This window comes from Ixodes scapularis, unplaced genomic scaffold (genome assembly GCF_016920785.2).
Source record: "Ixodes scapularis isolate PalLabHiFi unplaced genomic scaffold, ASM1692078v2 PGA_scaffold0__279_contigs__length_252992795, whole genome shotgun sequence".
Classification (NCBI taxonomy): domain Eukaryota; kingdom Metazoa; phylum Arthropoda; class Arachnida; order Ixodida; family Ixodidae; genus Ixodes; species Ixodes scapularis.
Window position 1 is genome coordinate 149,926,029 of NW_024609835.1, and position 11,394 is coordinate 149,937,422.

The window sequence follows — 11,394 nt, forward strand, 5'->3', positions numbered from 1 at the left end:
TTTTTCTTTTTTTTAAAGCTTTGGAGTGCGAGGTTGGTACAAGTTCCCAAATGCAGGTTAGGCTGCGCTCTGTGGGCTTGAATTATGGGACTGCTCTCACCTGCATGAGGCCTGATTTAGCCCACCTTTACTAAGACGACAACAAGATGGTGCTGCCACACAGCTGGAATAGACCAAGCGTTTGGCGCATGCATGATGCCACCATAGCTCTAGTCCCCAGGAGGCAGGCGCCAGTTCACTAACAGGCTGATGTTGTTTCATGCTCTGCTTGCGCAAAGCAGCAGCGAGGTTGTTGTACGTGTGTGAAGACTGAGTTCCCATGATGTGCGTTGGCAGCAGTGGTGTGGCCAGACTGGCTGGTGAGATCAGACCAGTGTTGTGGAGTTGCCACTCCGGTGTTGGAATGATTCCGGTATCATTCCGCATTTTCGTGACCCCGGAATGGGATAGGAATGGAGTGGCGGCAACCTTGAGGGGAATGGGAATGGAATTAGCTGTCTTTTGCCCGGAATGGAATGGGAATAGTTAAGTCCAATTCTCTTTTTAATTTTTTTTTTCTAGGGTTTATGGTTTGCTAATTGATGAGCCAGTCAGCGAGTCAGTTGCTCAGAAATAAACTGAGCGGGAAACTGCTAGCCCGCGTAGAGCCCTAACAGACTTCTACTCAAAAAACAGGGTGTCTACCGACCGGGAAAACCGGGAATTGTCAGGGAATAAGACACCTGGAAAAGTTGGGGAATTGTCAGGGAAATTTCCAAAAAGATTGCCGAGTCAGGGAATTTATCCCATGCTCGCCCGCTTACGCTAGAAGCGGCAGGCACGGGCAGGCATAGCCACGAGCGCAGTCAAGTGCGGCGTCGCGACCCCCTAGGCGCGATGCGACCCGCCCAATTTTCCACGCGCTATGCTTCACACGAGAGCATGTGCGAAACTGGCGACTCGTCGTTGTTTTAGTACACCCTAAAGCCACTAAATAAGCTACACTTTAGGGTAGCAATGCTAAAGTATGGTGGCTAAAGAGTTACTCACAGTTACTAGTGAAGCAGAGTAGCAGCGGCAATTTTGTTTAGTTCGTGACTCTAGTCAGGTGGTGTTGTTCTAGTACGAGGAGAGACAGTTGCTTTAGCCGATACTAGGTGGCGCGAGTCACCACTCACTCGAAAAAGAACAGCCGTCGTTCATTCATCTACCCTCTGAGAGGTGCGCGCCTAGCGATCCTTTCGTTTGTCAGATATGGTGCTTTCGCACTTCCCTGTAAATGCAACCTGAACACCCACAGCCACAAACGCACGTAGCTCTGCTACGTGCGTTTGTGGCTGTGGGTTGCACTTCCTATTGTGTTATTTTCCGAAATTGGAGGTATGTGAAAGTGACTATGTTGCTGTCGAGAAAGTGCTCCTTCAATCTCAACTGGACAAACCCGGACATATGCACGAATGCAAGTTGGATTCGGCCCATTTCAAATGATCCAAATAGTGCTCACTGCGCAATGTGCTGCAAGAAGTTCTCCCTGAGCAACATGGGGAATAGGGCGATTGCTACTCATCTTGAGGGTAAGAAACATCAAACTGCTATGAATTATCTGCAAAGCGTTTCCCAGAGCCCAGTCGTATTTTTCAAAACTGCGACAAATGCGGACTTGCCTTCCGCGACAGCAACGGGTGTTTTTGTCCGGTGGTAACAATAGTGCTTGTAGGGCTCCAGCAATCCGTCTAACCATCGCCACGGAAGCTCTTAGCCCCTCTGTGAAGACGTGGGTGGTGGCTTTTTATTGAAGAAGGAAGTCACAAAGGCTGGGGATCATATGGTGCTTGAACACTATAACAACTCATGGGTCTTTCCGTTCAGCGGCAGCGTCTGCCTCGCTGTTTCCGTTGATGTTCTCCATGTGTGAGACCGCCAGAAAAATTCAGCTTGGAAAAGACAAAGTGGGATATACAATATGTCGTGGTATCGCCCCTACTTTCAAGACAAGTTACTAGCAAGCCTCTCTAACGTGCCATATCTGGTGGTTGCTTTTGATGAGTCACTGAACAAAGTAACTCGGAGAACAAATTGATGTACTGATCAGGTGCTGAGACCAAACTCCCTGAAACAGTAAACGCGGGTCAATGCTGTATTCTAAACATCTTCTAAAGTTTGCTTTATCTAACTTAAAGAAAATATTTTACGTTGTGAATAGTGTCTATCTATCATATATTGTGTTTTGGTGTCGGTAGTTGTGGGTCAGGGAATTCAATTAAAATAGTCAGGGAAAACCTGGAAAAGTCAGGGAAATTAAATAAAACAATTTGGTAGACACCCTGAAAAATGCAATACAAAAAACAAGCTTCAAAGCAAAGTGCAGAGGGGGGAGGGGGCGGCGGTGGCGCCTTTTACGGACGCGCAGTTGTACGCGCAGTCGACGGGCTTCACTGGCGTTACACGGGAGCAAAACAAGAAACCAAGCAAAAGAAACGAAGGGAGTGGTAAAGAAAGAAACCGCCATGCACGACTCCTCATCGTCCTGCCTTTTTTTTTTTGCGACGGCATGGAGGATGCATGCTCTGGCGCACAGACTGAGATCTGTGAGCAGGGGAGTCTCATAACTCGCAGAGCTCTGATAACTTGTTGACTCGCGCGCCGCCGAAAGATGATCAGTTATTTTTTTCTTATAGTTTGAGGAGCATTGTTTAGCAGGCGGCCAACCCTGCTGCCTGCCACGTTTATTCGGGCACGCTCCTTTGAAGTGCGAAATGTGGGTTTGCTTCGGCATTAAAACAAAACGAGATTCACTTCTCTCTTCGCTTGTTTTTGTTTTATACTGCATTTGTAGTGTAAGTCCGCCTTTTACTTGGTCTTTGTTCTGATGCTTGTTTTCTGTGTTATATGTTATGCATTCAGGTGGGTTAGGGTTACAAGCAAGCTAGCGGATTCCCGCTCATTTCCTTTGACTTTAGTCTCTGCATACTTTGTTTCACCTTACGAGGGACCACTGCGGACGCTACGAGTCACGCCAGGCAATCCAGCACCGTGAGCGGGACTACATGCACGGCGCGTTGCTGCGCCCCAGGATCACGCGATACTCAGAAGGCACTGGATTGGTTTCGATGGCTCTCGTTCTGTCTGTTCCGGTCCATTGTAAGGTTAAGTAGACTATCGTCGCCGCTCTTGTCGCGTGATCGAACTGACTAGACCTGCAGAAAGACAGTCTTGCGCCAGACTGGCGAGACGAGGCGCGACCATTGCTGTGAGGGCTGAGAAGGAGAGCGGGTGCTAGTCGCTACTGATGTTTTGGCTACCGTGCGTCTCGACTGTCCGGTCTGCATTCATGCTCCTTGTCCTGTACACTGTTTGAGGCGGTGAGAAGTCAGTTGGACCGTAGTGTTGAGGAGAGACGGGGAATGCCAATTCGAACGGTGTGGTATTGCCCCGTTAATTTATCTTGTTGTGCAGCCAGCTTTGTCGATGCCATGCAGAAACATATTTTTTATGGTCTTATCAAAAAAACATGCTGGCCGTGTATGTCCTAAAAGTCAAATAGAAAAATGCTTGAAAAAAAAAAGAAGAAGAAAATGAGTGGATTTAAGTTTTGCTGTTTGTTGCGAGCCACGTGATCGCGAGACCGATGTTAAACAAGCATCGACATATCAAGGGGCTTTTTTGATGTTTGCAGTACAATGTAAACAAACACTTTGTGCCACCAGCGCTCCGCTTACTAAAATCAGTGCTTTTTTTTTAGGCATTTAGCGCCTTTTTTTTGCAATTGTCTCTGCATTTGATAATGTCAGCTTTATGCTGCTTATGCCGGCAACACAATGTAGCTGTCAAGTGCCAATTTTTGAAGTTTAGGAATTAGAGGAATGGAATGATTCAGCCATTCGAGGAGTGGGAATGGGCATAGTGTCCCCATTCTTAGGAGTTGAAAGGAATTGCATTATCAAAAACTCTAATTCCCCAGAATGGAATTGGAATGGAAGGGGGGTGGGTGCCCATTCCACAACACTGGATCAGACTCGTATTACCTCTTATTAAATTCAGTAAATTTTTGATTGAACTATGACAAGTATTTTTTAGAATTCCTTCGTGTTTAGATCTGCAAATTTTATGTACAGACCTAAGCATAATAGATTGGCATGTTGTTAAAAGCAGCAAATAAGAGATCTTGGAAACTCGCTTATAGCAGTTCTTTGTATCGAGCATCTTTATTGCCACGCTGGATCACAGTAAAATGATGGCTGTACAAGCCTGTTAAAGGCATGTCACAGCATTTCCCTTTTATTTTCTCAGCTTGGGGTCCTGTCGCATTCTTTTTTGGCCGAGTGTAGGAGCCAAAGGGAGTCTTGTCGATTGTATGAATTTTGTGGAGTGCGCTCTTCCGAGGTTGGGCATTCGTTCCAGATTTTGCAGTAGTTAAATTTTGGCGGAAACGACATAGGAAGTCCACTAAAAGGTGACGAACAAACAGTTGTTGCGCCGTTACATACAGCTTTGAAGTGGTATCGGAGGTGTACAGCAGATATCGGGCCATTGTTTTGTTCTCTTCGTTCCACTCGGTTCAAACTGTTCTTTTTAAAGCATTCGCTTTATGTATTTCTTCAGGCAGTTTCCCGAGGACGAAGAAGAACAGCTCCTGCAGGTCATAGAGCGGTCCAAGCGGGACGTGGGTCCCAGTGCTGCCACCTGTCCCAGTCCTGTCCAAGAGGAGCCACCGCCCACGACTGCCGTTCCTTCGCCACTTCCCGGGGGCTGCTCCCCCGCCTCCGAGTGCACTTCCGCCTCGTCCGGCGGCTCCTCGCACGGTTCAGGAGCTTTTCCTTGGACGTCCCACCAGCGCAAGGACCACTGGCAGCATCGAGGTGGTTATTCACGGACCCCCAGGGCGTACCATCATGGCGGAGGGGGTCAAAGGAACTTAGGACCTTCCACCTGGCACGGCCAGAATGGCTTGCGCCATCGAGCCGGATGGTGTGACGGCCAGCGAAGGAACTCGTGGGAAAACCGGGACCTTAAAGAGGATCGTCATGGGCCTAACCAGCAGCACGAGCCAGAAGAGAACTGGAAAGAGAAGATGCTGGCACGTCATCCGGGATCGCAGAACAGAACTCTTGCGTGTCAGCAGGAATCCCAAAGCACGTTCCATCAAGAGGAGCAGCGTGGATACTCCATGCCTGACCGGAATCCTCTTGCGGCCCATCGGGCGCGGTCGGGCGCCTCCTCCCCTTCCCACTTGAGAACCATTGCACCGTCTGCGTCGTGCGACGGGCTGCAGGATCTTCCGGACACAGTGACGGTGGTGGGGACCATTGACGCACGCAATCTGATGCGTTCCAAGGGGGACGGGGAGCCAGGGGATTCCTCTGGTGCCCCTAGGAAGGAAGAGAATGCCGACATGAGCTTCGACCAGTGGTTGTCCTTGTGTGGCAAGTACATGCCCCTGCTGACCAGGGGCATGATGGAGGTGCAAAAGTCGTGCGTGGCCGTGCAGAACATGGGCATGAATGGGGCCTTGTACGCTCCCCCGGACGGCACTCCTGTCCCCTTCATGCCACACAGCTTGCACGCTCCCCACATGGCGGGTATGTCGCAGGCTCCGCCCAGTGCCCAAGTGACGACCGCCTTCCACTATGACCAAAGCAGGGTGGCCCTCGTACGGGCGCCCACTTGGGGGACATCCGAATGTGCGCCGTACCTCCCCGGCGCCGAGTTTAGGCTGTCGTGTCCATCGCCGCCCGTGCTGTCTCCCCCCTTTGTGACTGACGGTTTCCTACTCCAGCAGCAGCCGCAGCCGCAGCAGCTTCATTCTCCCGCGGTGCCTTCCAGCACACTGAACCCTCAGGCGCAGCCGTTCCAGCCCCCCGTGCCACCTCTTCCAAGCCGGAGGGGTGGCAGCCAGCCCCAGCAGCTGCAGCGTCCTCACGGACTGGGGCCCCCCGGTCGGGGCACTTCGTCCCACGGCCGGGGGAGGGGCCGTTTCGACCTGCCTCACCACGGCCGCCTGAGACGGTAGGGTGACGGTGGCGATCCGGAGTTCAGCCAGCCACCCCACATGCGTTGCTGACCGTCGTGGTCCTTGCTGCACGTGGTATGTTGAGGGAAAGCTACGTTTAAAGGCTGGTTTGCGCATTTGCATTTGACTGCGCTTGACTGCCTCGCGTTGGAACACGGTGGCACACTTGTGCCATTTGTCAGTTGGCCCTGAAACCCTTTCGATCTGCGTATAGGTATATTATCTATGCATCATTCTTTTTGCCATAGACTCTGGGTCATTGTAACAGTGTTATAAGCATTTATTTCTCATAGATAGTGCATAGATTTGAGCGTGCAAGTACTGCTCAAGCTCCAGTCTAGTTATTTGCAGTCGTTATATGTGAGCATGTTTTTTGGTTGTAAGTGGTTCGAAGAGAATGCACTGGAATACAGTCGAATACGAATGTCCGAACGAGCCTCGAGGATTAGACTGTGATGCCTCATAACTGAGACAATTCATTTGGCCTTCACATCTTCTCCAGAGATTTATTGTTGTGCAAGTTTGGAAACATTGACAAAAACATGGTTTCTCATCTTGATAATTAGCAGTCTTAGCTTATTCACCTCTTTTTAGAGCGGAGCTGTTAAGGGCTAGTTCCCCCAGTTTCGTGTCCGTGAACAAACAAGTCTCGACACAACCCCCTGGACAGCTACCGCCATCTATGAGCAACGGCGGCACATAGTACAGCTCCGCTGCTCTTCCTTCTTCAGCAGAGTGGAAAGGCTGAACGTTTTTTGCTTCTCACAAGTTTGAGTCAGCTGGGGGCATAAAAACTGTTTGTTTGTTGTACTCTAAGCACAGTTGGGTCAGCAGAGTGCCTCGCGAGTGCCTAGCTATAATTTTTAACTAGTATGACTTCTGCACATGCATCTGAGGTGGCTGCAATGAAATGAAAAAAAAAAAAAAGAGCTTATTCTAAAACTATTTGAATTCTTTTAAGAGCTATTGACAAAATCGATTCAGAATTTTTAGCAGCTTTCTTTTTTGTTGCTGATGAAGTCGAATTCACACAAGGAGAATCAAAGCGACTGGAGCATGCAGTTATCGCGAGTAATATTCATTATTGTTCAGCCAGTGCATAGTCGACTTTGAATTTTGAAAAGGTATGTGTTACAATCCATTCTGCAAAATTATTGTGAGCAATTGAAAACAAATTTTGCATTAATATCTTTTTAGAAGATATCCTCGAGATACTGTGCTTTAAAGTGTACTGAATTCTTATGGGCTTACACCTCTATATAAAGTAGTGCAAATGGATGGATGTTTGGAAAAAACAGTACTTTCTGACCCAGACGCTAAAGACCTGATGTTTTGTTGCACTCTGTACACTCTTGTTGCTTATACAAAATAAGTATTCTGAAGTGGTAAATTTTATAGGAATTTCTCCCGGCAAACATTTTTGTTGAGCTAGCTGGTTTCACTACCAAGATGGGAGAAATCGATGGCCGAGCTTGTCAACGCAAAGTAGCTTGGAGCGCGTGAAGCGAAAGCTCGCACTGTAGAACCCAGGGACCCTGGGTTCAATTCCCACCCCTGCCCCTTTTGATCTGGACGAGCATCGCGCCGGTGTGCGGTCGTGTATAATTACTGTGTGATGCACGTTAAAGACCACAGGCTATCAGTGGTACTGGCCTGGCAGAATTTCTCATTTACAGCTGTGACACTATAGTGAGTGACAGGTTAAGAGTTGAGGAAAAGCTTCTCCCTCCCATTTCCACTTTCGCAGAGCAAACGCTGGAAAGCGAGGCGGCGTCCTCTCCGGCATTCACTCTTTTCAAGTGGAAAGGGGTGGGAGGAGTTTCCCCTGAATTCTTAACCTGTCGTCGACTATGGACAGCCATTGGGGCCGAGTAAGTTCCAGCTGTCTAAGCATGCACACGATACAGTTACTGCTATTGAGATGTGTAAAAAGGTTTTATGGAATTGTAGAAGGCTGTGTTAAAAAGGAACATCTGTAAACCTGAGTTCGTAGTCACATTTTATATGAAGAATGATTTTGTGCTGATTAGAGAGATAAAAGATTCTAAAAAAGGTGGGGAAATTGACCTTTTGCTAAGTTATTGGAACACTGCAGACCATCGCTGTATATGCTGATGTCTGTAGCAATAATTTCAAAAGTGCAAATCTAAAACAAATTGAAACTTTGTACATGCATTTGTCGTTGCCTCATGTAATCGTTTACTACTTCTAATCTTTCCTACTGACAGGGCAAGCATGGGCAGTTTGTGTACCTACAAAGTGGGAATGCTCCTTGGTTTTACAGTCATCTAGCAAAAGGTCTATTGCATTATTTGTTGTTAGTGGAGGTGCTTATTCTTGGTATTCACAAAGAGGCACCACATATTTACGTCAAATATTTTGATGAATTTGTGAAAATCAATAGACAGAAGAGATATCTGATCAACCACTTGGCACTTAATATTATTCCATTCCTGACATCTTGTAGGTAAGTACAGTACTACCAAGTCGAAAGAAATGTAGACCTCTTTAAGGCCTTTCCAAGGATACTTACTCTTTTGTAATTATTTTCCCTCATTTTATCAAAGAAAGTATTTTGCATATTTTTGCCCATGAGACATTGGCAAATGCTAATTTTATGATAATGGCATAATATTGATTTATAGTTTCAAATCATGCCAGAACTAAATATGAAAGACTGGGATCCTACTTGCCTTAATGTCTAGTGTGTAAGTGACTTAAAGGGAAGCTACGGAGCTTCTTGGAAAAAATGAGTTGGAAGTGAATTCTAGTGTATTTTTATCCCGTGAACCCGAATACCCAAACCATTTGCTGCGTAAGTATTGTTAAATGCGAGAAAAACGCGAAAGACAGTCGCTGTCCGTGACGTCATCGACGGCTCTTTTGGCTGCCCAAGGCTAGGGAGGCGGGGCTTCAGTCCTATTTTGAAATTGCTCGTATGGCTCTCCGGCGGGTCGCATTGAAATACAATTTTGATATCTGTTAATCTAAAGGCCAAATGAACGCAATTCAAGCGTTTTTTCTCAAATGTAGAAGTGCCCCATCTTCCCTTTAATATTTAGTGTGTGAGTGAGGTGACTGTTCTTTTTTCGATCTGTCTGCTTTCAGGGTACCTTCAACTCATTTGAATGTGTGTGGGGAGACATCTTCATAACAAAGTGCCTAAAACTGTGAACATTACCGTGGAAGAGGATTAATTTCATCGGACAGATTCAGGATGCCTTGTTGGTCACAACATGAAATAAATACTAGAGTTCATTTTGGTTTGTCCCAGTTCCTAGTGCCTTGAGCATGATTCTGTTTCAAACCTCTTAAATATGCCTAGGTGCATTGTTTCCTGGTATCATTTGTGAAGAGGACAGGTTCTACGGCTGTACTCCGTTTCACTCTACAGTGAACCGCAGCAGGCTTTACAAGCTGTCCCAACCAATCCAGGACTGTGAACGTACTGCGTGACTACACTCTCATTGCATTGCTGCACCCCGTCCGAAGATCACATAACACTCGCATGGCATTGAATTCACTGATGACCTGTAGCGCCCCCTGCAGTCCGTCGCTCGCTCCTGTAGCGTTTGCCGTTGTCCAGAATACTCTGACGAAGTGCCCCATTTCAAATGAGCTTTGGGCATAGGGGGATATAGTAGTGGGCCTCGCTTGGCCAACCAATGGCAGTGATGTGATTGCTGCGCCAAACTGCGCCAAGGGGCTAATCCTGCTACATCCTGCTACATTTCGCCGAAATATGGCTAATCTGCGCCAAGCCTGCGCCAAAAAAACAATTTCGGTTACTTTTCAAAACCGAACCTAAACTAACTACCGTAACTGAGCATGCATCTGTTATGTGGCGCAAGCGGCCGCCCGACACAAAGTACCCTGCATCAGTTGTCCCTCTGGTCTTGCATGGTTTTCCCGCCGTCTCGCGATTCGCGCTCTCGTCGTCTCGTGGGTCTCGTCTCGCGTCTTTTAAAACTGTAAACTTTAAAAATATTCAACGATAGACGCGGGTGTGTGCGGGCGCTCCGACGCTAGCGTGCCGGGTACCAGCCCTGCCGTCCTGCTGTGAAACGAAACCACATTTTTGCGAGGCGAGAGTTACTTTGTGAGCTGAAGCACTCGCTCCCGAAAGCACCGTGGTCGCGCGACGTCGGGTGTTGCAGCCCCACGTCGCTGCAGATATGGCGTTTTCTAAAATGAAACTAGGTACTGCCGCATGCTCATCAACATTCCTGTTGTTTAAATCATACGTTACTACAAAAATCCCTCTTTAACTCAGAGACTGCTGTGACGAAGTATTGATTACCTAGGTTTCTCTCGGCGGGCTTTCTTTCAAAAGGGACCCCGGTACGTGAAAAATCTGTCGTGATAGAAAGTTGGTGAAGGGAAGTGAGCTAAAGCAAAGAAGGCAATATCTGCACGCTGAACCCGCAGAGCGCGCTTGTTTGTCTCGAGTTCAACAATATCTGCACGCTGAACCCGCAGAGCGCGCTTGTTTGTCTCGAGTTCAGTCGTTGCACAAAGCGGTCCAAAAACTTTTTGACTCGCGATGTCTTGCATCAACGCGCTCAGGTTATCTTTTTTTGTGTGTGTGTGTTTAGCTTGTATTTTGTTTGCCGGCTTGGCAAACACACGCCGCTGGACTGTTTTTGGTCGTACGCTCGAAAGTTAAATTTTGCATACGATTTCGGGAATCAGTTGGCGACGGAGCGGAGTGGCATGGTTTCGATTTTGATTGAACAGTCGTTGTCTCCGCTTGCGCGATGAAGCACGCGCAACTGCAAGCCTGCAGAAGTTGCCATCACGTGCATGCGAACATAATTGCACGACAGACGCACCAGCCGGAACCAGAGCTCTGGCCGGGACGCTTGCAGTCCATTATTTGACGTTTGCTTACTTTTGACGAATATCTGGCACGTCGGGAACCAGTAAAACGGTAACAAGTTTTTTTTCTAATTGCTTGGCAACGCCTATAGGACTGTGTACACTTGTGGGATGTCTCAGGAGTAAAAGCACAAGCAGCGAGTTCCGTCACATCAGAACACAACACAAATCCCCTCGTTTGTACAGCACTTAAAACGAATATATATATATATATATATATATATATATATATATATATATATATATATATATATATATATATATATATATATATATATATATATATATATATATATATTTTTCTAAGGATATCTGCTCCAAAAGCCACCTTTGGTGCTCCAAAACACTGTTTTGGTTGCTCCAAAAGCCACATTTGCTGCTCCAAAACACTGTTTTGGCTGCTCCAAAACAGCTTAGGCCAATCACATCACTGCAATGGATATATTTTTGCTAGCCTGTGCAATCATAATTGGTTTTGGTAACTTTCTGCATTGAAGTTGCTTAGAAAATTGTGCAAAAATAGGGTG

General features: G+C 47.2%; 1 protein-coding gene across 2 annotated transcripts in view; it reads left to right on the top strand.

The window, feature by feature from the left end:
* LOC8027005 (TRIO and F-actin-binding protein) overlaps positions 1-9,255 on the top strand; it is a 41,616-nt gene extending 32,361 nt beyond the window's left edge. For both annotated transcript variants that reach the window (XM_040221149.1, XM_040221154.1), the window contains 2 exons: positions 4,582-6,064; positions 9,098-9,255. In XM_040221149.1, coding sequence (XP_040077083.1) covers positions 4,582-5,989 — 1,408 coding nt within the window. In that variant the 3' untranslated portion in view covers positions 5,990-6,064; positions 9,098-9,255. The remainder of the gene's footprint in view (positions 1-4,581; positions 6,065-9,097) is intronic.
* The last annotated feature ends 2,139 nt before the right edge of the window (positions 9,256-11,394 follow it).